General features: G+C 42.5%; 1 protein-coding gene across 1 annotated transcript in view; it reads left to right on the forward strand.

The window, feature by feature from the left end:
• Window positions 1-3362: 3362 nt before the first annotated feature.
• The window catches only part of cpne5a (copine Va), a 90455-nt gene continuing 66768 nt past the window's right edge, over window positions 3363-27049 (forward strand). Inside the window, exons 1-2 of the mRNA XM_039010377.1 lie at window positions 3363-3439; window positions 9425-9465. Of these exons, the coding sequence (XP_038866305.1) occupies window positions 3363-3439; window positions 9425-9465 (118 nt within the window). The remainder of the gene's footprint in view (window positions 3440-9424; window positions 9466-27049) is intronic.

A 27049-nucleotide genomic window follows, 5' to 3' on the forward strand; every position in this document is an offset into this window, starting at 1 on the left:
CCCAGAGATGTGCACTGCGTCTCAGATTACTTGTATGGTATGGAACACCAATGTAAAAAGGTAATTGATTGTAGATATATATATACTGTATATACCGTCAAAGGTTTCAGAGTCCATTTCAGTATCATGCTGTGAATTGCATCAGATCATTCTAGAAATGGATCATAGTACAAACTTGTTGTCAGTGATGTATTGGGGGAAACAAAGGCATCTTGAGTCCGTGCTTAGAGGACTTGTGTGGACATTTGCATCTAGCTTCTGTGTGGCAGTGCCTGTGGCACTTGATGGGACCTGACCAGCATTTTCAATCTGATGAATAAATGAGGTAAAGTCAGGAAAGCACCCAACAGAACCCAGTGCAGCCAATAGAACTTTGTGTTTGTACATTACTTCATTAACTCTGATTCACGAGCTCCACTCTCCTAACTTAGTCCTTGTCATTATACTATTCATGCCTGATTGCACTTTACCTTGTTTTGTGTGTGTGTGTCTGTGTGTCTGTGTGTGTGTGCTTCATTATCTACCCTGTGGAGATTGTAGTGGAGTGCCCTATTTTGAGCATCCAAACTGGCCTAAAGGGTACTAGAAATTAAGCTGTATTAAAGCCCTAAAACATCTGTGGGTTATTGTTTGGGCACAGTTTTGTGATATAATGTGATGACTAGTAACTGTAATGTGCTCCAGGCTATCCTCTGACAACTGCCCATGTTGCCATTATGATATCATTTGACCTCAGCAAGACTTGTGTGGTTGCATTGTACGAGTGCACAGGACGATGAGGACAATAAGGACCAGGGATAGTCTTTCTCCCTGCTGTCTCGATAGGGAATTAGGCTTCTTTGGAACATGGTTTACCTCCTCTATCAGGGTTAGGAACTAGCTGGTGCATTGGCATCTCAAGGGTATAAAGACACTGCACGTCCTTTGTTTGCAGGTGTAATGACAGTAACTTTCAGCCCATGCGTTTTCTCTTCCCTGGCTAGCCCCTGGTCTGTGACAGGAAAACTAAACAGGAATTCACCCTGAGGGCAATTAAGTATTCCAGCAGCCAGTGAGGCCAAAGCAGAGTTTATCATTCTTTCACCCAGAAGATATAGAGGCTCCCCAAAAAGAGAGGAGTGGAAAATGGGCAGATAATTATTCTCTCTCTCTCTCTCTCTCTCTCTCTCTCTCTCTCTCTCTCTCTCTCTCTCTCTCTCTCTCTCTCTCTCTCTCTCTCTCTCTCTCTCTCTCTCTCTCTCTCTCTCTCTCTCTCTCTCTCTCTCTCTCTCTCTCTCTCTCTCTCTCTCTCTCTCTCTCTCTCTCTCTCTCTCTCTCTCTCTCTCTCTCTCTCTCTCTCTCTCTCTCTCTCTCTCTCTCTCTCTCTCTCTCTCTCTCTCTCTCTCTCTCTCAAAATGTTTTTCCTGCGTGAAGAAAATCAATTTCTGCCTGATTAGCTGCCAAATTGAGTGTGCCAGCAGGTATAAATAACATTTTTCCATCTTCTAGTTGGCGACTGGAGCAAAGATACCATCACATTCGCTGAAGTGGACTAAGGATGAGGGAGTCTATTACGCTTAATGGATCAATACAACAATTGGTCCTCTTGTATGTGTAAGTCATTAAATGGTCCGGGTGTTTCAGAGGTTTAGCTTCAGTCTCTTATCTCTGGCTGTTTCTATTTTAGTAAGGTCTAATTGATTATTTCTGTCTGATTGTTTGTAGCAGTGAAAGGCAAGTGATTCATCTCAACAATCCTGCTACATACATCACTCTGTAAATGATTAAGTGAAACTAAATTGTAGTTGTGTACCTTGTTGGAACTCTTTAATTTGGAAAATAAATAACTCATAAAGGGAAACGTATTTCCTCTAATGATGGATGTGATTAATTTTCTTCCCCTCATACAGAGCTTCTGGACACCTTTATCTTCATCCTCAAACCCTTCCCTCTGGGTTCCCTTGGAGCAAACGGTGTGATAAGAACCAAAACACGCACAACTGAGCCTTCTCTCTACCAGCCATCCTCTCTCAGTTCAAGTTCCATCCCCTCCTTGCATCAGTTGATGTATCATAATGCAAACCAAGTCACGTAGGGTGGCTTTCTTACCAACTTATAAAAACAACCTACAGGGAGGTTGCTGGATTCAATGAAACCTGTCTTACTGAGCAATGTTTCTATTTGTTTATGAAAGGCTTTGGTGTGAGCAGAAAATACGTAAATGTGATTATAGTAAATGCCTCTGTGATCCATAACTTTGATTACCTCTGAGACTAGGCTGCCTGTGAGACTTTGCTCCTGAATTTAGGTTATTTGAATTTTCTTCATTAAATCTTAGCCGTAAACATACCTAAGTTTCAGTATTCTTTAGATTGATCAATCACAGACAACGGTTTTTGTGACCAATCTGCCTCAACAGTACTACATTCTGTGAAAAGTACAGGTAGGCCTACAAAATGGCTCCCGAGTGGCGCAGCGGTCTAAAGGCACTGCATCTCAATGCTAGAGCTGTCACTACAGACCCTGGTTCGATCCTGGGGTGTATCACAACCGCCCATAGGGTGGCGCACAATTGGCCCAGTGTTGTCCGGGTTAGGGTTTGGCCGGGGTAGGCCGTCATTGTAAATAAAAATTTGTTCTTAACTGACTTACCTAGTTAAATTAAAAATATATATTTTAAAAAGAGGTGATTGGAAGAGAAACAACAATCCATTAAAACAAATACAAATATTTCAACAAACAAAGCACAAGGTCTGCATTACTAGGTGGCCTGTCTTAGAGGAGGGAAATTATAAACAATTCAAGATACTCAAGAATAAGTTCTCAAATGAACGAATGGGTTTCAGTTATAGACTTATTTTTTGTTCTGTATCCAGGACAAAAAATAAGGTGTACATTTAAATATGCTTTGATTCGTTGCATAATTGCTGGATACAATGTATGTATCCTGTATATTTGTGTCAAGCAAGCCAATAATAATATAAAATAAAAATAGATACAACAAACAAATAGATTGAAGGTTGAAATAGTATCAGAGAAAGAAACAAATAGTATAATCCAAAAAAAATCCTTCTGCAAAAGTGTATCCCGTGCTTCTAACACCACCTGTCGAAAGCACTGGAAAAATAGAAGTTGGTGGGTGTGGAATCCCTCTGTACCGAGACGCTCGCGCTTAATTTCTCCTGTAGGCTACACTGTGAAGGATGAATTGCTTCCTCTCCAATGCAATGTATTTTACTCTAGGACTCGCTTCTTTCCAAAACTCAATGAAGACGGATATGGCTCTACAACTAACATGTGGTTTGATTTAAGTTTTTAATGGTCGAGAATATACTTGAGATATTTCACCAAAAGAGCTTGAAACGTGCACATTTAAAGAGATGATGGCATCAATAGGGGAGTTCGATCCGCTGAACAACATCGTTCCTGCAACTAAAATTGAAGTAACCGTGTCATGCAGGTAAGATCATGAATGTATCATAAAATGTTAAATGGCATGATTATAAGTGAAACATCTTGTATTGAAAGGATGCAGATGAGACACTTGTGTGCTAATATAATATTTCAATTATTTACAGCAAATTTTCTGTATTCATATGAAATAAGTGTGCATACCAAGTTAAATATTTATCTTAATTTAGGCAACATTCGTATTGTTTTAGAATACCAAGCATAGAGTAGAAATATGATAAAACCATTGTTTCACCTCATGCATGGATTCTCATTCACCTCCTTCCTGATACACCTTCAAAGGTGCGCCGAGACGTGCCTGACCGCAGTGCATCAGCCCGGTGTAGTCAACAGTGCTAATGCATACTTTTCAGGCACTGAGACTGGATAGTGTTGTGGTATGGCTATCGATTAATCACCTCTCAAGCAGGTGTAGCCTATGTAGAACCATGTCTACAATAGACCTTGGCTACTTGTGAACAAACCATTACATGTGTGGAGTATACGTAATTGTCTTCATGAAAACTTTTGTCACGTTATGTCTTTCTCGTAATATAGTACTTCATAGAAAGCAGACTCCTCTGCCTCTATGCAGCCCTCAGTATCAAATGTGCCTGTTGTTGCCCCCTCGACATCCTTTTCACGGTCAAATGTTTAATCCCATCAGTTTACAGTGAGTGTACATGTGATTAAAAAACCCTGGCACTGTACATAATCTGTAAAATCGGTTGATTAATTGACACAGCAATCGATTTGGAAAAATATTCATACAATGGCAGGTCCAATATGATCTATACAGTCAGGCCCTAAGCCTTTTTATATTCATACAATGGCAGGCCTTAAACCTTTTTATATTCATACAATGGCAGGCCCTACCTATGGAAAACTTCTTGTTTTCCATAGAAGTATGTGTTTGTTTTCATATGCATGTTATTTCCAGGAAAGGTCATCAGATAATCGCACTGAGACACTGTGAACTGTCAACCACAGATACAATTTGGTGTAGCATAACCTACGGTATGTACCGTAACCTACAATGCTACTGTACAAAACCAACAGCACTTATAGAGGTTTCACAAGGGATCTGCAATATGACAAAATAATGTGAGTTTATAACGGCCTCTAATAACACTTAAACAGGTGACGTGTGTTCATGAACTTTCAACTAAGCCTACATACAAAAAGAAAAAAAGAGATAGCAGGTAGGTATTCTGTATTGGCCCTATAAGCTGTTTAAGGGTCCCTGAGCTCCAGAGGAGGTTGGTGGGAGGAGGTATAGGTGGACGGGCTCTATGTAATGGCTGGAATGGAATGAATGGAACGGTATTGAAAAACATCAAACATATGGGAACCACGTTTGACTCCATTCATTACAATGAGCCTGTCCTCCCGCTAGCCTCCACTGCTGAGCTCACAATCATTAACCTGTAGCTACTCATATCCTACTAGCCAGGTTACATTCCTCATATCTGATACTGACATAGAATGTCATACTAACTGTTTCAACTTCATTTGTCAACGTATTGTGACGTGGAATCTACGTGGAAAATACATTGGATTTGAAAAAACTCATCAACATAAACTGTTGTTTTGAGGGTGAAAACCAAAAACCAATATTCAACATAGACAAACCTTGTATAACAAACTGTGCATTTGGAAAGTATTCAGACCCCTTCCTTTTTTCCACATTTTGTTACGTTACAGCCTTATTCTAAAATGGATTAAATAAAATAAAAAGTCATCATCAATCTACACACAATATCCCATAATTACAAGTAAAAAACAGAAAAACCTTATTTACATAAGTATTCAGACCCTTTGCTATGAGACTCGAAATTGAGCTCAGGTTCATCCTGTTTCCATTGATCATCTTTGAGATTTTTCTACAACTTGATTGGAGTCAACCTGTGGTAAATTCAATTGATCAGACATGATTTGGAAAGGCACACACCTGTCTATATAAGGTCCCACAGTTGATAGTGCATGTCAAAGCAAAAACCAAGCCATGAGGTCGAAGGAATTGTCCGTAGAGCTCTGAGACAGGATTGTGTCGAGGCACAGATCTGGGGAAGGGTACCAAAAATGTTTTGCAGCATTGAAGGTCCCAAGAACACAGTGGCCTCCATCATTCTTAAATGGAAGAAGTTTGGAACCACCAAGACTCTTCCTAGAGCTGGCCACCGGCCAAACTGAGTAATCGGGGGAGAAGGGCCTTGGTCTGGGAGATGACCAAGAACGCGATGGTCACTCTGACAGAGCTCCAGAGTTCCTCTGTGGAGATGGGAGAACCTTCCAGAAGGACAACCATCTATGCAGCACTCCACCAATCAGGCCTTTATGGTAGAGTGGCCAGACGGAAGCCATTCCTCAGTAAAAGGCACATGACAGCCCGCTTAGAGTTTGGCCACTAAAGGCCACTAAAGGACTCTCAGACCATGAGAAACAAGATTCTCTGGTCTGATCAAACCAAGATTGAACTCTTTGGCCTGAATGCCAAGTGTCATGTCTGGAGGAAATCTGGCACCATCCCTACAGTGAAGCATGGTGGTGGCAGCATCATGCTGTGGGTATGTTTTTCAGCGGCATGGAATGGGAGACTAGTCAGGATTGAGGGAAAGATAAATGGAGCAAAGTACAGAGAGATTCTTGATGAAAAGAGTGCTCAGGACCTCAGACTGGGGTGAATGTTCGCCTTCCAACAAGACAACAACCCTAACGCAGAAGTGGCTTCGGGACTTGAACCCGATCGAACATCTCTGGAGAGACCTGACATTGTCTGTGCAGCGACACTCTCTATCCAATCTGACAGAGTTTGAGAGGATCTGCAGAGAAGAATGTGAGAAACTCCCCAAATACAGGTGTGCCAAGCTTGTAGCGTCATACTCAAGAAGACTCGAGGCTGTAATCGCTGCCAAAGGTGCTTCAACAAAGTGTGCTGACACCCAAACACAGTTCAATTACACTTTTGAAATACAGTTAACAGCCTATATTACAAATTCTAGGCTCCAACTAAACCAAAAATAAAAGTTAAAGAATAGGATTAAGCCAGTGGCTCAGATGAAACTATCTAAGCATTAGATATCCTTTAAATGTTGATATTTGGCTGTGTTGTCAGCTAAGCAAAATGTAATAATACTTTTGTAATACAGTAAATAGCCTACATTTAAGGATATCTTACAAACGAATGAAACAGGATTCAACCTTAAAACGAGTAACCATGGCCACACTTTGAGGTTAGCCAACTGTAACTATAAATGTCTTCTTATGTAATCATAGAAAGTGTGCATGTTCAGGATACCATGCAACGGTTGCAGGTCTGTGGAGATCTTCACAATTGCTTAAATAATCTGTGCAGAATCTTAAACAGCTTGGATCACTTGCACTTTCTGCAATCCAGATCATTTGGTTGGGCTATTACATGAAGCACAGTGATAACACATTAAGTTGTTGTATAAATACAAACATCTGACATTGTATTCCCATTTTATCTTTGTTGTGCTTTAAAATGGTTGAAAGCGCAGTAATAACACATAGGGAATTCAACAAACTTCTGGCAGACTTTTTGAGTGGTTGAATAAAGGTTGAAATCTCATTGATCAATGCCTTAACCAAATATTACCCACCAAAAATGACATGGTGCCCCCAGTGGGATGGGATTATACACTTTTGGCTGAGTGGCCTTCGTGTTGTCTGTCCAAAGAAAAGAGTCACTGGGATGGTCAGAAATCCATGGTCACAAACCCAGCCACCACTGGCACCAAACAATAATCCTCCCTGCCTCTGAATAGCGAAGGGAACGGCAGATGGTGCCACCTTGGAGATTACAAAGCCTTAACTCTGGATTTCCTCCATGCTTAGAAACAAGTGGGTGGTTCTCTGTGAGACACATCTGCAACTTCTCCTCTTATCACAGCTAATAAAACATTGCAAGTCTCAAGCGGACTACACAATCAGCCACAACATTGATTTCATTCGTCTGCCTCTCAACAACCCATTTCCTTGACGTGTTGTGCATCTGGCAAACTGCCAACCTAAAATGAACCTGAGGTATGAGTTCAAAAAAATGGAAAAGAGTTGAGGGATTCTCAAAGTAGTGCAGCCAAACAAAAAGGTGTAATGGGTTCGCATTCAAAAATATGTCACATAAAGCTTACTTAATTTAAAAAATATATATTTTCACTGCATCAGGGATAACATACACAGACGTTTCGGATTCACAACCTTCTTCAGACTCACAGAGACAGACACTAGCAAGCACAGACAGTTCCCTTCTCTGAAAAACATGTCAGCTGGGGAGTGCAAATGTACCTCAGCTCAGTGGTCCAGAGCTCCTCAGAGAGACTCAGTGTTTGTGCCATTTCTGTCATTGGGAGTAGTTGTTTCCCCTTTGATATAATATGAAACATGAACCCAATGGCAGTGACTCAAATACTGACGATATAGAAATGGTCCCACGAGACTGTCCTCATCTGCGGAGGAAAGAGTTGGTTACTGTGACTGATAATTTTACACTTATCGCACCATGCATTTTATCCTATACATAGGGGATGATGTTGAACTCAGACCAATTATTGTACTATAGTAGTGACAGCAAAATCTTATCTCCTACTCAAAGGTACCTTAATCAGGATACAGTACCTGTAAATGGACCAAACTAGTGCTATTATCTTGGGACTGTCATTAGTGGAGGTTTACACTTTGTGTGCCTCTAGATTGGGTTGTTAGTCTATTTTGTCCTGTAAATACCTTATTTTACTGACATTTTCTTTAGGTGTGTAATATGAAATAAGGTCGTTATTATTCATGCACTGGGCCAAAATTGGTGTAGGAACAGTTGTTCATGTGTCACGTTCGTTGTTAGAAATGGACCAAGTTCCACATGTTTTAATAAATGAAACTCACCAAAAACAATACAGAACAAACTAAATGTGCCGTAAATGCAGTGTTCACAGGCACTATACAAAAACAAGATCCCACAACAAACAGGTGGGAAAAGGCTGCCTAAATATGATCCCCAATCAGAGACAACGATAGACAGCTGCCTCTGATTGGGAACCATACCAGGCCAACATAGAAATACAAAAACTAGAGTACCCACCCTAGTCACACCCTGACCTAACCAAAATAGAGGATAAAAAGGCTCTCTAAGGTCAGGGCGTGACATCATGTTCCTTATCAGGAAGTTCAACCCACTGATTACGATGCTGTGTGATCTAATTGATTATGTATGTCACTTCAGTCTTACACATATATTTAGCCAAAAATGTTCTGGTGTCACCCTATGCACACTGGCTGATTTGTTATGTATTTTGTTTAACAATACATTTTTCAGTTGTGCTGAATATTACATTAAGTATTATTAATTTGTTGTCCTCACAGAATAAATATATTTCTACAACAGAGGAAAACACTAAACATAAGCAAAATGTTAAAGGGATACTGCGATTCTGGCATTTAAGCCATTTTCCTACTGATGCTGTTGGCTATCATTGAAGAACTGGAGGCAGAATTCAAGAGAGAAAACAATAACGCTGAACTTACTTACGTAACTGTAGACTTCCAGTTATTGTGCTAATGCTAGTTAGCATTGGCTCTGGAAACTACCTCTAACCTCCTTCATACTGTACGCAGAGGAATAAAAATGGTATCCATGAGTTCATCTGACTCTGGCTAAGTAGAATCTCACATAATGACAATAATGTTAATGATAATCAGTTCAGTCTGTTTAGCGCTATTGTTTTCTCTATTAAATTCTGCCTCCAGCTCTTCAATGATAGCCAACAGCATTTGAAATGATGTATACAATACATTTTGTTTTGAGGAGGGAAAACTACCTAGTGTTTTCCATGAGAAATGATGTACTAACAAGTGAACAAAGACTCCATTGAAATATGTTCAAGTGGGTGCTGCAGTGACATTGAATACATTCTATGGAAAGAATAACAGCCTGATTAAAGTATTATTATTTTATTTCCCCTGTATATTATTTCCATAGGGATCTTCTGGACGTGGACAAATTTTCCAAGTCTGATCCTGGTATGTGCCTCTCTTTTTGAGTGAATGTTTATCAGAATGTGTGAAATTCCATGCATGCATTTGTCCTATCTGTCCTGAATGTACTCATGTAAATTCTAGAGAGTTGATTCCGTCATTTTTACAAAAACTTCAGGGATGTTATAAACATTCCGTTATGCAGTTAAGCTGCATTCGTTTCTTTTGTAAAGCAGTTTATTTTATCCGGATACAAACATTTGTAAAAAAAATTATAAGGACGATTCTGAGATTTGGAATATGATGACATAGGATAAATTGTAGCGGTTCCACATCACAAGTTCATAGTCAGTTTTAGCTGTTTTACTCAGCATTTCTCCTATATTTTGGTCTTCAAAGTCACATAGGTTACCTTATCTATTCCCTACATCTCAGTTTGTCACTCTTTTCTGCTTGTCTCCAATATTTAGTCTCAGTCACACAACCACAGCTGCAGTGTTATCTGTTTGCGTCCTTAATAAGAGTTTTTGATCATATCTATTTCATGTGTAGACATGTGTTCATGGCCTCTCATTTCACTGCGTTGTGAGTATGTCTTATTGCTCCCCAAACTGGACTTCCAAAATGCACAGGTCGCTTTGGAGCACAGGAATGAAATCACCTTCCACTTGGAACTATATTTTGTTCCGTGCTTCAAATGCTTTATACAACACATACATTATTATTGCTATAGTGTTGTTTGGAGAGCTCTACTATGTGTTTGTCAAAAGTCTGTCAGGTTGAAGTCATACCAGGGTGAAAGCTTTGAGCTGTCAGGACAGGGCTCAAGGGTCTCTGGGTTGAAGGCAGGGAGAAATGGGATTCAGCTGGACAAACAGAGCCAGGCTCAGAGTGACTCGTATTAAGGCTACTATCACAACTGCAGTCCCACAGAGCCAGAGAGACCAGGGCTCTGATGAAATTTCACAATAGCAACAGCCATCTAAAGATGGAGCTGGAGAGAATGGCTGCCGTTTCATGGGCTCTTAACCAACTATGCTATTTTGTTTGTTTTTTCGCATTTTTTGTAACTTATTTTGTACATAATGTTAATGTTACCGTCTCTTATGACTGAAAAGAGCTTCTGGAAATCAGAAGAGCGATTACTCATGTTGAACTGGATGAAGAATTTCTCTTTAATGAGTCGGACGAGAGGGATTTACTCCAAACACCCGAACAGGCACCCATCCCTGTCATTCGCAGGAGAAAGAGACGGAAAAGATATTGTGGAAAGAGATCGGGGTGCCTTGGGATGCAGGGAAACTTAAATCTGTTTTAAATTATTTCTATCAGCATGTTAAATGTGCAACCCGAGTGAAAAAAAACTCTAGACCACCTTTACTCCACACACAGAGACGCTTACAAAGCTCTCCCTCGCCCTCCATTTGGGAAATCTGACCATAATTACATCCTCCTGATTCCTGCTTACAAGCACAAATTAAAGCAGGAAGCACCAGTGACTCGGTCAATAAAGAAGTGGTCAGATGAAGCAGATGCTAAGCTACAGGACTGTTTTGCTAGCACAGACTGGAATATGTTCCGGAATTCTTCCGATGGCATTGAGGAGTACACCACATCAGTCACTGGCTTCATCAATAAGTGCATCGATGACGTCATCCCCACAGTGACTGTACGTACATACCCAAACCAGAAGCCATGGATTACAGGCAACATCCGCACTGAGCTAAAGGGTAGAGCTGCCGCTTTGAACGAGTGGGACTCTAACCCAGAAGCTTATAAGAAATCCCGCTATGCCCTTCGACGAACCATCAAACAGGCAAAGCGTCAATAGAGGACTAAGATCGACTCATACTACACCGGCTCCGACACTCGTCGGATGTGGCAGGGCTTGCAAACTATTACAGACTACAAAGGGAGGCAGCCCAGTGACACGAGCCTACCAGACAAGCTAAATTACTTCTATGCTCGCTTTGAGGCAAGTAACACTGAAACATGTAGCCATAAAGTGCTTTGAAAGGCTGGTCATGGCTCACATCAACACCGTTATCCCAGAAACTCACTCCAATTTGCACACTGCCCCAACAGATCCACAGATTATGCAATCTCTATTGTACTCCACACTGCCCTTTCACACCTGTACAAAAGGAACACCTATGTGAGAATGCTACTCATTGACTACAGCTCAGCGTTCAACACCATAGTGCCCTCGAAGCTCATCACTAAGCTAAGGACCCTGGGACTAAACACCTCCCTCTGCAACTGGATCCTGGACTTCCTGACAGGCCACCCCCAGGTGGTAAGTGTAGGTAACAACACATCCGCCACGCTGATTCTTAACACGGGCGCCCCTCAGGGGTGCGTGCTCAGTCCCCTCCTGTACTCCCTGTTCACTCATGACTGTACGGCCAGGCACGACTCCAACACCATCATTAAGTTTGCAGATGACACAACAGTGGTAGGCCTGATCACCAACAACGACGAGACAGCCTGTAGGGAGGAGGTCAGAGACCTGGCCGTGTGGTGCAAGGACAACAACTTCTCTCTCAATGTGATCAAGACTAAGGAGATGATTGTGGACTACAGGAAAAGGACAACCGAGCATGCCCCCATTCTCATCGACGGGGCTGTAGTGGAGCAGGTTGAGAACTTCAAGTTCATTGGTGTCCAAATCACCAACAAACTAAAATGGTCCAAGCACACCCAGACAGTCGTGAAGAGGGCATGACAAAACCTATTCCCCCTCAGGAGACTTTGATTTGATTTGAGCAACAGCCCCGCAAAGTACTCATTACTCAGAGCTGGGGGTCTGGGATTCTGAGTTTGGTCCTTAATTGATTTAGGTAGTTACTTGGTTTGATTATATTCATCTGCATGATGTGCCTAATCTCCAACAAGTTCTGTGATGAAGAAATGTGATATGGATGTTTTACCTCTTCTAGTTTGTGCTATCTACATAGCCAATCACTTAGATTAGATTCACTTTGTGTATTTGTGTGCAGGCTTTGTGTAAATGGACGAATATGTTCTGAATACACAGTAAGCTCCCTCCCCCTGATCTAATTTAAAGATGGCTCAGACATCAAAGTACTTTATCCTTGTACTTTTCTGTGAAAAGTAAATAGATTGTGGTGTGTGAGTGTCCATGATTACCCATGTGTCTAAGAGCTTTATGTTGTGTTTGTGCCAAATCAAATGTTATTGGTCACATACACATATTTAGCAGATGTTATTGCCGGTGTAGCGAAATGCATGTGTTTGATGCTGTATAATTTTGTGTTCATGAGTTGTTTTAGTTTCTTGAATTTTAGAAACCAGTTATACAGAGTAACCTACAGGACGTTATTGGCCATGGACTTTTTTTTGTCATGGACAGTGCTGTCAAAGTGTCATATAAATTCCACTAAGATGTTCATGAATTTGTTTGGTTAACTCACCTAGGGGTTGATGCTCCATGGAGAGAACATATACCATTAACCCATTGTCACACTATATTCTTGGCATGCGTAGTGCTGGCACATTTCTACCATATAACCACGTAACCGACTGTTATGGTTGATGACTGCCATGAAAATAATAAAACTTTTCTTTTGGTGGAATGAACTACGCAGCGCCCCCCTCCCTGCAGCAGAAGCACACATAGAAATAGAATAAATAGAACGTGCTTGGAACCTCTAAACCTGGCAATTTGACTGGTAAACTCATGGGTACACTCGCAATGGCTGCCTGGGAATGTGATGCAATAATTTCCATATGTAATGTAGAATGTTCATTCAAATGATGTTATCTGATGTGGCTCATGCAATGGAATGTATTTTGTTTAATAGTTGAGTTGAATCAACAAATCACAGCACATATTGATGGGTACACATCTTGCTTTTACTTCCTGCTTTGCTCCTATCCACCTAATTTGCTAACGTTAGCTAGGCCTACTAGTAGGCTACTTCTGTTGTCATAATAACATTAGTTGTGTTGCGTCAGTTAAGTGCCATCCACCAAGCCAATAATGATAACTATACCGAACAAAAGTATAATCGCAACATGCAACAATTTTAATCAGTTTCAATTCATATCAGTAAATCAGTCAATTGAAATAAATAAATTAGGCCCTAATCTATGGATTTCACATTGGAATACAGATAATAATCTGTTGGTCACAGATACCTTAGAAAATTTGGGCCTCACATTGGGTTCGTCATGGCATCTCTATGCATTCAAATTGCCATCAATAAAATGCATTTGTGTTCGTTGTCTGTAGCTTGTGCCTGCCCGTACCATAACCCCATCGCCACCATGGGGCAATCTGTTCACAATGTTGACATCAGCAAACCGCTCGCCCACCCAACGCCATACACGTGGTCTGCGGTTATGAGGCCGGTTGGAATTCTCTAAAATGACGTTGGAGGCGGCTTATGGTAGAGAAATTAACATTCAATTCTCTGGCAACAGCTATGGTGGAAGTTCCTGCAGTCAGCATGCCAATTGCACGCTCCCTAAAATGTTTAGACATCTGAGGCAAAGTGTTGTGTTACAAAACTGTACATTTTAGATGTACCTTTTATTGTCCACAGCACAAGGTGCACCTGTGTAATGAGCTTGCTGTTTAATCAGCTTCTTGATATGCCACACCTGTCAGGTGGATGGATTTACTTGGCAAAGGAGAAATGCTTACTTAGGGATGTAAACAAATTTGTGCATTTGAGAGAAATAAGCTTTTTGTGCGTATGGAATATTTCTGGGATCTTTTATTTCAGCTCATGAAACATTGAACCAACACTTTACATGTTGCGTTTATATTTTTGTTCAGTGTATAATGATAAACTATAGACTACATACAGTAACTGCCTTAATGTTTCTGGACCCCAGGAAGAATAGCTGCTGCCTAGGCAGCACCTAATGGGGATCCCTAATAAATACAAACCTCTGGTATTGACTTTTTTTTGTTCACCTGAAATTATGCTTAAGTAATAATAGTCTACTTGTTATTAAGATGTCTAACCTTTACTTATGAGTTAGCTTACTTGTACACTTTGAAATTATATGAACACAAGTGTTGATTCTTTGAAGTAAAGTGTTTAAACGTTTAATTGTTTTAATTGTTAACTTAAAACTATTATTCAAGATGAACTAGTGTCAATGTGGATTAATCACAGATCACAATCCTGCAATAAGGAGGGGAAGGGAATCTGTCTTTAATTTGAATTTCTGTTTCTGTGTTGTATTTTCAAATGAACATGACCTTTTTGTTTAGTTGAAAACTCTCCAGTTAGTTTTATTTGTTTGTCAATCTTTCTCAGGATATCAGCCATGTGAACCCATTTTGCAGCTGATAATGGCAGTCAACGGCAATGTAGCCATAGGCCTACAGCAGTGGTTCTCAACTCTAGTCCCCGGGTACCCCAACAGCACACATTTTTGTTGTAACCCCGGACAAACATACCTGATTCAAAACATACACACAGCTGCTACTACCAAGTTCAATGCCAGATACTGAGGTCTGAGTGGCACTTGGATGTGCCACTGTGATAATGAAGATTGTTTGCCTAAGACTACCACAAAAATTACATTGTCTATGCTAAATGTGCTTAAATTGTAAAAGAAAGAATAGTTAGCTATAAAAAAATAAATGTTTTCAATGGGGCAAGGCAAAGCAGGGATGACAGACGAAAAAAGTTTCATTTCACCCATACAACAATATAACTTATTACTTAAAGTACGGTATGTTTCTAATATGATAAACAATAGTATTTTACATGTTGTTGTAAATTATTGTGGAACCCTTCATCGGTTTAAGGGGGCACTTTTGTCATGACGACAAGGAGAAGTTGCTCTCTACTGAAATGGCACAACAGAATCATTCAGATTGACCAAGGCACAGCACATGACAACCATTTTGTCTAACTGAGGGACGACTCCTTTCATATCTGGAAAATAATGAGGTAGTAGAAGTAGAAACTGATGCTGCTGCAGAATTGCTCATCTTCACGGTGGGAATCCACTCGATATGGGTGTCTTGATAGAGTTCAGCTGGTGAACCTACAGTACATAAACAAATACAAAGTACACTTGATGTTAAAATATCCCTTCCTAAGGTCACCTATACCATCAGGGCTCTTGAATGTTTGGTTGTGTTTAATTCATTCAGCTATTTTAGTGTCATATATAAATATGTCATATTACATCTGTTGTTGGGCTAATAGTCAACACAGCAGGTTGTTTTATCCCACTGAGGCCTTTGTACTATGCTGTAATGTCCGTACATTTGACCTCCTTATGAATAAAGTTCTAAACAAATTATCATTGGATGAGTGCGACTGGAATTTTTTGGGACAATAATGTCCTCTTCCAGGCTAGATGGACGTCATATTGTACCATTTGTGTCTCCCCTTTTCGTGGGCCTAGATTAGATAGTTGCGTTGAAGACAAGGTCGTTTTTATTTATCTGTTTGTCATTGTCAGTAGAGTAGGCCCAGGCTACCCCTTGATTTGTCGGATTAAAAAAGATTCTGCTAACGTCTCCAGTCATATAAAGTGTAGTAGAATTATGAAATGTGTTTATCAAAGGCCACATTTTTTGAGAGCAAAGGAAAGAAAAGAGACGTCTCTGATATAGCCTATAGGTCTATGCCACTAGACGATCAGCCATGCATGGTGAGTAGATTGAGTTATATTAATAGCCTAATAAATTATGACTATCCAATCTGCTTATCACATTAGGAATAGTAGGATTAAATTTGTATGCAAATGTGATGATAGATGCATGCATTGCTTTACTATAAAGTTGTATTTTTATGGTGAGAGTGATGCATGCTAGACTACAAGCTATTTAGCTAGCTAATGTTGGCTAACTTAGTCTTGTTGTTAACACCTGGTTAGCAAAACAGCTAACAGCTAAACTCAAAATTGATCAGACTGACCAGTGATGAAGTGATCGGTGCAGACCCTGTACTGACAGGGTTCAGGTCTTTACAGGCAAAAATGTTTCTTCACTTTTCTGACAGTTCTCGAGTCTTATTTCCTTGGTTTTTCATGATTGCGGGTAATCTGTAAAAAATATTTCTTTCCCTCTTATTTCCCTCTTGTTTCCCTCTTGTCACAGAAATTCCCTCTACACAGAAATTGACCATGGTGATGAATCAACTAGTTTTTGGCACTGTTATCGTGCAGCTTTGGGTAGCCACTCAGCTGTTGTTGGAAGAATTGATGCAGTGGTCTTCCAACATAGCCACCAATATGGCCGTACGTCACCTGGCAACCCTCTATGGCAGTGGTCACCAACCTTTTCTGAGTCAAGATCACTTTCGCAGTCAAAAAGCAAGCCGAGATTAGCGCTCAGATGTTTTTTTAACATTACAAGTCAGAGATTTCCCAGTTCCAAGTTCTCAGTTGTTTTTAACTTGGCATTTGTCTCAGAGGAGGGAGGGAGAGAGCAGCAGATGGTCCGCCTCTCACGGTCTCTTCCTTTCCTCCGGTGAGACTGACCAGAGACACCGTCTTCCACCTGATGGGGAAACTCGAGTTGCACCGCATCCGCATCATGCACAAATTCATGTTGTTCCTATGACCAGAGAAAGTGAAATACTCCTAAATATTAAAATAGACAAGATGAGCTGCTAATAATAATACAAACGCAGAGCTATCAAGACACGTGGCTACTAATTCATAGTAGCTGCAGCGCGAGTGGAAGTACGGAGAAGCGCGTTTTGTAATAGTGTTGACAATGCTGAATAAAAACTTAAGCATGGACTCATTCATAAAAACACCAGCTCTTTGCTGTATTCTTTGACAGTCTCTCTCTGGTCATGGTAAGTGTTATGAAATAAAATGTAGGCTAGTATCAAACTTAACCTGGAAGCTGTAGGCACTGATGATTTAAGCTATCCGATTGGCCAGCACAGTAGGCACATTCCACTGCCAGATAGGTGGAGTTTGTCTTTTCAGACATATTAAAAGGTTCAAAATGGGAACACTTTGCCTACTCAGTGCGCAGGGCTTCTGAATCAAGCGGGCTCCCGAGGCACGCAGCGGTCTAAGGCACTGCATATCAGTGCAAGAGGTGTCACTACAGTCCCTGGTTTGAATCCTGGCTGTATCACATCCGGCCGTGATCGGGAGTCCCGTAGGGCGGCACACAATTGGCACAGCGTTTGGTGGGGTAGGCCATCATTGTAAATAAGAATTCGTTTTTAACGGATTTGCCTAGTTAAATAAAGGTTAAGTAAAAACATGTAAACATTTAAAAATAAATAAAGTGCACCTACCGCCAACTGCGCAACACAAATATTTAAAAAAAAGGAGCGCAAGCCTTTATCGTTGGCTTTTTTACAGAAGTGTTTGGTGATCGACTAGAAAGGTTATCGCGATCGACTGGTTGGTGACCACTGCTCTATGGGTACACACGCAATGGCCGCCAGTCCACCCATTATGCCATCAGTGACTTGAATCGGGACTCCCGTTTACTTTATTCTATTTCTATGCCAGCACATGCAGTCAGTAGCGGAGGAGAGGAGAAAATGTGCGTCTTACAAAAAACGCTATTCAAACGGTTATTATGGTAACCACAGTTATTTGGCTAACCAACAACCATCATCCAAAATTCCATGAGCGTCACAGCCCTAGGCATACACTTAACCCAAGCATGGAATTTGCTCTTCCAAATTCCTCTAATTGACTTAAATCCATTCTGCGTTGTGATTGCTTCTTAGAGGAGTTGGGATCCCGAAAAGAAAATTGAGTGCCAAGTATAATCTCTTTCATTGGAATGAGATATACATAATGTGGTTTGAGATATTTGATGTTATTGTTTGAGAGCTCTTCACTGTACTGTATATTGCTCGTACTTGTCCCATTGTACTTCCTTGCATTTAAAAGGCCTCATTTATGATATCACTTTCATCTCTGTCCAAACTAGTTAATCACTATGACAGTCAAGAACGAGTCAAAGCTTTAAAGGAACAGTGTTGAGATTTCTCTCTTTACTCCACGTCAGGGACCACAAACAGCGTTTGTCAGCTACCCGTTGGTCCATTTTGGAACGAGTCGTTTCTATAACAATGATTTAAAGATTTCTCATTTTGCATATTGTAAATTGGCCAGAATGAGTCAATTGCTTTTAATTGCTTACAAAAGCTGATCTGTATGACTCAAGTAATTGGACTCCCACACTGATGCAGAACCGTCAGCCTCTTGAATATGAAGGGAGTAGGCAGTGTGGAAAACCCTATTGCCCCCAATATGCATGACCACCTCAGTCCATTTAGAAGGTAAGCGACCCAAGGACTGCTTCCCTGCTGAGATCCTTGCCCAAAATAAATTAAAGGTATTATAAGGAGGTCCAGTACTGTATTTGTTTCCTATCACAAACCTATAATTCAATTCATTAAGTTATACACTCTGATCGAAGCTTGGAAACGCTAGTCCCTGTAGCGTGAGTCGATTTGAGATGGTAATGATGTGCGTTCATTTATTAAATCTTATTAAGTCACTCAAGGTGCTTTTCAAAAGGTAATATTTGAAATTGTAGTGAATAGGTCTCCCCTGCAGATTAATATAAAATCTGCAATTTCACCCACACAGACTCTGTCATTCATCTCTGTTTTGCATGGCTCTTGTAAGTGGGAATAAATCTTTTATGAAACTGAATCGTGCAGGCATGGTAATTTATATTTATAAAATGTATATTGACTCCTCCACTCTTAGAAACATCACTCAGCTATAATGTACCCTTTCTAGCCACCTACTGTCACGTCCTGACCATAGTTCTTATGTGTTTTGCTTGTTTTAGTGTTGGTCAGGACGTGAGCTGGGTGGGCATTCTATGTTGTGTGTCTAGTTTGTCTGTTTCTGTGTTCGGCCTAATATGGTTCTCAATCAGAGGCAGCTGTCAATCGTTGTCCCTGATTGAGAATCATATATAGGTGGCTTGTTTTGTTTTGGGATTTTGTGGGTGGTTGTTTCCTGTGTCAGTGTTTGTGCCACACGGGACTGTGACGGTTAGTTCGTTTGTTATTTTGTATAGTGTCTTATCTTCGTGTATATTAAATCATGGAAACATACCACGCTGCACATTGGTCCTCCGATCCTTCTCGCCTCTCCTTGTCCGAGGAGGAGGAAGAGCTAGACTGCCGTTACACCTACACCACCCTTTCATTGGCAGCCTTACACTACCGTTCAAAAGTTTGGGGTCACTTAGAAATGTCCTTGTTTTTGAAAGATAAGCAAATTTTTTGTCTATTAAAATAACATCAAATTGATCAGAAATACAGTGTAGACATTGTTAATATTGCAAATGACTATTGTAGCTGGAAACGGCAGATTTTTTATGGAATATCTACATAGGCGTACAGAGGCCCATTATCAGCAACCATCACTACTGTCACGCCCTGACCATAGTTTGCTTTGTATGTTTCTATGTTTTGTTTGGTCAGGGTGTGATCTGAGTGGGCATTCTATGTTGTATGTCTATGTTAGTTGCTTGTGTCAGCACTATTCTTATTATAGCTTCACGTTCGTTGTTCGTTTTATTGTTTTGTATAGTTCGTTCAGTGTTCTTTGTTTATTAAATTCATGATGAACACATACCACGCTGCATATTGGTCCTCCGATCCTTCAAACTTCTCCTCCTCAGAAGAGGAGGAAGACGAACGTGACAACTACTGTGTTCCAATGGCACGTTGCGTTAGCTAATCCAAGTTTATCATTTTAAAAGGCTTAATGATCATTAGAAAACCCTTTCGCAATTATGTTAGCACAGCTGAAAACTGTTGTCCTGATTAAAGCAGCAATAAAATTGGCCTTCTTTAGACTAGTTGAGTATCTGGAGCTTCAGCATTTGTGGGTTCGATTACAGGCTCAAAATGGCCAGAAACAAAGACCTTTCCTCTGAAACTCATCAGTCTATTCTTGTTCTGAGAAATGAAGGGTATTCCATGCGAGAAATTGCCAAGAAACTGAAGATCTTGTACAACGCTGTGTACCACTCCCTTCACAGAACAGGGCAAACTGGCTCTAACCAGAATAGAAAGAGGAGTGGGAGGCCCCGGTGCACAACTGAGCAAGAGGACAAGTACATTAGAGTGTCTAGTTTGAGAAACAGACACCTCACAAGTCCTCAACTGGCAGCTTCATTAAATAGTACCCGCAAAACACCAGTCTCAACGTCAAAAGTGAAGAGGCGACTCCGGGATGCTGTCCTTCTAGGCAGAGTTGCAAAGAAAAAGCCATATCTCAGACTGGCCAATAAAAGGAAAATATTAAGATGGGCAAAAGAACACAGACACTGGACAGAGGCTGCTCATAAACTGCTCCAGCTACGTCAAAACGCCCATAGAGTAGCAGACTACGCAGTGAATTTTCACACGTTGGCGGCTCAGAATGCCTGGAACCCGGAAGCATTGTTCGACATGTTCCTTCACGGATTATTAGAGGTGATCAAAGATGAGCTCGCAGCTCAGGAGTTGCCAACGGACCTCGACTCCCTCATAGCCTTGACCATCCGGATCGATGGGCGGCTACGAGAACGTAGGAGGGTGAGGGAATCTGTCCCCTGTCGCCTTTGCTCGCCCTCGATTCCCAACTCGACTCAGAGGAATCCCCGAAACCCCCGAAGGCATTTCCGAGAGACTCCGATGTCACCCGAGTGCTCACGGGAATTGCTGAGGGCGGTAGACTCCCCTCCTCCAGAGCCCAAGCTACTGGGAAGAGCTTGATTGTCTCCGGAGGAACATTTACGCAGACTGAACACCAGAAGCTGTCTGTGTTGCGGGACTACAGGACATTATATTTCCACCTGTCCATTGAAAAGACCAGGCTCATCAGTAGGCCCGAGTACTCTGGTTAGCCTTACGAGAATTTTCCAATCTCCCATTACCCGCACCCATCTCCATTCCACCCTGTTATGGGGTGACCAGGCCAAATCACTTATCGATGCTACCTTGGTGTCAGAGCTTGGTATCACAACACAGCCCCTCTCCATTCCCATGGACGTCAGAGCGCTGGATGGGCGCTCTATTGGCCGAGTCACCCGCAATACGATTCCTATCGACCTACGGGTATCAGGGAATCACAGTGAGTGTATGCAGTTCCTGCTCATCTAATCTCCATATTTCTTTCCAAGATGGCGTAGCAGTCAGACGTCTTTGTCCTTGTCTTGTCCCGTGTATATATCTTTTTTCTTCGCATATCTTTTTTATATTTTTTTCCTAAACATCAACTTCAATATACTCTCCTGCAACCCACCTCACCCAATGTGGAATGCTATTTTCTAAAGTATTTTTCTGTACTTTCGAACCGGATTCCCCCAACAGAAGCTAGCCAGCTAACTAGCTACTAGCTAGTAGTCAGCTCACCACTGTTAGCGGTCATCAGCTAACCTCTAGCTAGGAAATCTCTCGCCAGTTTGCACAACGCGATTCAAACCAGAACATACCAGACTTATTTTCTCTCCATATTCCTGGATTCCTACCGCAAGCTCTGAACCTTTTCACCTGGATCATCGCAGCTAGCCAGCTGCAATCCGAGTTGCTACTCCTGGCTAACGTCTCTGTCCCGAAGCAAGCACCAATTAGCCTGGAGCTAGCCGATGCTAGGCCCATCTCCCGGCTAGCTGAAGAGGTCCATCAGCCACTCCTTGGGCTACAATACATATTATGGACCGCTTTTACTACATAAAATCCTGCTAATCCATTACGACTGGACTACTGACATAATCTGCCCGAGGGTTCTTTTTGCAACAGGCCCCTCTGTCTTCGACGTCCCCTGAATGCCCATCTGCTAGCCGCGGCCCGCTAGCTGAATAGGTCCATCAGCCAATTTCTTGGGCCATTATACCTATTTTGCCAATTGGACTGGGCAGCTTTACTACACGGAAACCTACTAATCCTTCACGGCTGGTCTGCCGACGGAACTGCACGAGGAGGCTACAACAGACTTCTTCAACAGACGCTCAAGGTCCTAAACGATATCATAACTGCAATCGATAAGAGACAATACTGTGCAGCCGTATTCATCGACCTGGCCAAAGCTTTTTCAAACAGAAATTTGCATCCTGTAGCACAAACTCAAAAAAGTTATTGGACACTGTAAAGTCCATGGAGAATAAGAGCACCTCCTCCCAGCTGCCCACTACACTGAGGCTAGAAAACACTGTCACCACCGATAAATCCACAATAATTGAGAATTTTGATAAGCATTTTTCTATGTCTGGCCATGCCTTCCACCTGGCTACCCCTACCCCGGTCAACTGCCCTGCACGCCCCACAGCAACTCGCCCAAGTCTCCCCCATTTCTCCTTCACCCAAATTCAGATAGCTGATGTTCTGAAAGAGCTGCAAAATCTGGACCCCTACAAATCAGCTTGACAATCTGGACCTTCTCTTTCTAAAATTATCTGCCAAAATTGTTGCAACCCCCAAAGATTGGAAAGCTGCCGCGGTCATCCCCCTCTTCATAGGGGGAGAAACTCTAGACCCAAACTGCTACAGACCTATATCTATCCTACACTGCCTTTCTAAGGTCTTCGAAAGCCAAGTTAGCAAACAGATCACCGACCATTTTGAATCCCACCGGTATTCTCCGCTATGCAATCTGGCTTCCGAACTGGTCATGGGTGCACCTCAACCATGCTCAAGGTCCTAAACGATATCATAACTGCAATCGATAAGAGACAATACTGTGCAGCCGTATTCATCGACCTGGCCAAGGCTTTCGACTCTGTCAATCACCACATTCTTATCGGCAGACTCAACAGCTGTCACGATCGTTATAATGAATGGACCAAGGCGAAGCGTGCGTAGAGTTCCACATGTTTATTTAAATGAAACTCCCAGAAAACAATAAAGCGCAAAACGAAACGTGAAGCTAATGTAGTGCTCGCAGGCAACTATACATAGACAAGATCCCACAAAGCACAATGGGGAAATGGCTGCCTAAATATGATCCCCAATTAGAGACAACGATAAACAGCTGCCTCTGATTGGGAACCATACCAGGCCAACATAGATATATAAAAACTCCGGACCGTGGATCGTTGCCGGGGACTCCGGACCGTGGATCGTCGCCGGAGGCTCCGGACTGGGAACCCTCGCAGGAGGTTCTGGACTGGGAACCCCCGCTGGAGGCTCTGGACTGCAGACCGTCGCTGGAGGCTCTGGACTGCCGACCGTCGCTGGAGGCTCTGGACTGCCGACCGTCGCTGCAAGCTCTGGACTGCCGACCGTCGCTGGAGACTCTGGACTGCAGACCGTCGCTGGAGACTCTGGACTGCAGACCGTCGCTGGCATTGCCAGATCTTCCGGTGACAGTTCCCAGTACAGAGCTTCCGGCGACAGTACCCAGTCCAGAGCTACCGGCGACAGGACCCAGTCCAGAGCTTCCGGCGACAGTTGTTCTATGTTTAGTTGCCTGTCTGCACTATCCATATAGCTTCACGATTCGTTTTGTTATTTTGTTAGTTTGTTCAGTGTTCATTCGTTAAAATAAATAAGAATGTACGCATATCACGCTGCGCCTCCTCCTTACAACGGCCGTGACAGGAACAAAGACACAGCATTCCCTGATGTCCCTCTGCAATTACAGCCTTGCTCTGAGTTCACAAAGTTTATTTTCCAGCGATTGGACATTAGCCATCAGGATACTAGTAAGAGGAGGAGGTGTAGCCCATCTTGTCAGCCTAGCTTTTGTCTTCCTCTGCCTTTGGTCATCTCGGTCAGGAGCAACAAGTAAGCCCGCAGTGCGGGAAACAAAGGAGTGGATGTAGTATTCCAGATCTGGGAGGCTGAGAGATAAATGTATAGCTTCCGATTCATGTTCCAAAAGTGTTTGTCAGTCATAGGAAATGATTGCGCAAACATTCTGAGCAAACAAGGTAATAATTAATGCAAAAAGAGCAATAAAAAAAGCTAGGTCGAGCAGGTGCCTCAGTGCCCCAGGTTCTACTGTAGATACCATGTTTTTTTCTAAGCGTGTAAGATTGATTGAATTTAATTTCAGTTCACCTGGTTACCCGGTCCTGAAGCCAGAGTAGAAAAGTTGGCGTGCAGCTCCTTTTGATTTGACTCTGCACTTTCCCACCAGATGGGGTATCCTCTACCAGTCACATTCCATAAAGCAGACTATCCGTCTGATGCTGGGAGCCAAGCTATGGGTTTCTCTCATCTGTCCCCAAATTTAGATTAATCTGAAGGAGTACTACTTTCTCTCTCATCCTGGATGATTCCTATAGCACGGGGATACACTTCTCATCTTCTCAGAATGATTCCCTCCATGTTGTGGATCAAACTTTAATGGCTGTTTCTGTAAGGCACCCCCGATATCCACTGAAGCTGTTTACTTTGTTGACTGGGAAATACCTGACAGAGTTAAATTTTTGAATGGGCTGCATTGCTAGGCGCTAACTAATGCTCAATCAGGCCCTGTAGCATTTTGGAATTAGACTATTTTAGTCATTTATTACAGCTTTTCTTTTTACTTAAGAGACAACAGGGCACTACTGGGAGCTCTCATATATCTGCCTTGTCCTGTCTATCTCAATCTCACTTCCTTTACCTGGCATGCTTACAAACAGAGTCAACTTTGGTAGACTTTATTTGGTAGACTTCTTCATTGCACTACCAGTGATTTACATGATCAGAATACCCTTTATTAGCCAAGTACACAAAGCCAGAACTTGACTTACTGTGAAGGTGCTGCCAGCTATATGCAATATACAAACAGAATACAGACAGAATATATCATATCAGTACAGGAAACATAAAACATAACATTCTGCAGTATAGGCTGGTGTCAGTGGGAATATACCATTTATAGAGGGGATATCTCTATATAAGCAGAGGGAGGGATGCTGCCATGGTGAATATATACAGTGTTGTGCGAGGTGTACATAGTGTACATGCAGTATAATGCAGATTAGATTACAAGGTGCAGTAATCGGCCCAATTCAAAGTCACATAATCCCTATGAGCCTGATGGCCGGTTGGTGAGGGCCACAGCATGTGGGAAGAAACTGTTCAGGTGTTGAGCGTTTTTGGTCATGATTGACCTAAACCGTCTGCCAAAGCGATGTCTTTGAAAGATGGGAGGGCAGGGCCGGCGATGATCTTACCTGCATGCTTCCTTATCTTGGAGGTGTGCAGGTCCTTGATGTTGGGCAGGTACAGCCGATGCCCTTCTCCACAGACCGGATGATGCACTGAAGTTTGCCCTTACAGCGGGCAGACGCAGACCTAAACCAGACGTTGAAAGAAGGGGTGAGGATGAGCTCAATGATGGACGTGTAGAACCGAACCAGAATTGTCAGAGAGAGTTTGAGTTTCCTCAACTGGGGCAGATAGCACATTCTCTGCCAAGCCTCCTTGGTCACCTCTGTGATGTTGTCCTCCCACTTGAGGTTGTGGGAGATGATAGTCCCCAGGAATTGTAATGACTTGGCCGTATATTTCTTGAAGCCATTTCTTGAAGTCAACCAACATCTCCACTGTTTTGACTGTGTTGAGTTCCAGGTTGTTGTGACTGCACCAAGCCACCAGGCGGTCAACCTCTCCATAGTACTTGGACTTGTCGTCGTCGGAGATTGACTAGTGTGGTGTCATCAGCAAACTTCAGTAGTTTGACAGATGCGTCGCTGTAGGTGCAGTCATTGGTGTAGAGCGAGTAGAGGATGGGGGAGAGCATGCAACCCTGTGGCGCCCCCGTGCTGGTAGACAGGGAGCCTGAAAGATGTTTTCCCATCTTAACATGCTTTGTTCTCTTGGTCAGGAAGTCGGTGAGCCACCGACAGATGGAGTCCGAAATGTTCAGCTTGGTGTGTTTGTGCTGTAGCAGGTCCAAAATGATTGTGTTGAACGCTGAGTTTAAGTCCACAAACAGTATTCTCACGTATGTCCTTGGATTGTCGAGGTGTTGAAGGATGTAGAGAAGCCCATGTTGAAGGCGTCGTCCACAGACCTATTGGCTCTGTAGGCAAACTGCATGGGGTCAAGGAGGGCGTCGGTGGTGGTTTTGAGATGGACCAGGACCAGGTGCTCAAAGGTTTTCATGAGCGCTACAGGTCTGTAGTTGTTCAGGCCGGTCAGCTTTTGTTTCTTCAGGAATGGGATGATGGTGGAGGATTTGAAGCGGGCAGGTACAGTGCATAGTTCTAGAGACTGATTGAATATGTGCTTGAAAACGGGAAAGCTGGTCAGCACAGTTCTTTAGTGTGGCTGAGGAAATCCGGTCTGGACCTGCAGCCTTCTGAAGAGCTTGTTCACCTCCTTTTCGGTGATGACAAGGAGGAGGGCAGTCTGGGGTAGGCTAGAGGGAGGGAGGGAGGGAGGGAGGGAGGGAGGGAGGGAGGGAGGGAGGGAGGGAGGGAGGGAGGGAGGGAGGGAGGTGACAGGGAAGAAAGTAGTCAGTGGGGGAGTGCGGGGAGGGAGAGTCCAGATGGCTGAGGGTGTTGTCAGCTGAGGACCAAGATAGCTGAGGAGACTCTTGATGGCTGAGGGCTCTTTGTGATTCAAAACGACATTAGAACTCAGACCCTTCCAGACAGACAAGCAGTCGTTGGTGGCGAATTGTTGTAACGACTTTTGGCCACTTTAATCTCCTTGTTGTGCAGCAGTTTAGCAGTTATATATTTCTCTTTGTTGTTGCTCCT

This window comes from Salvelinus namaycush, chromosome 16 (assembly GCF_016432855.1).
Source record: "Salvelinus namaycush isolate Seneca chromosome 16, SaNama_1.0, whole genome shotgun sequence".
NCBI classification, from domain to species: domain Eukaryota; kingdom Metazoa; phylum Chordata; class Actinopteri; order Salmoniformes; family Salmonidae; genus Salvelinus; species Salvelinus namaycush.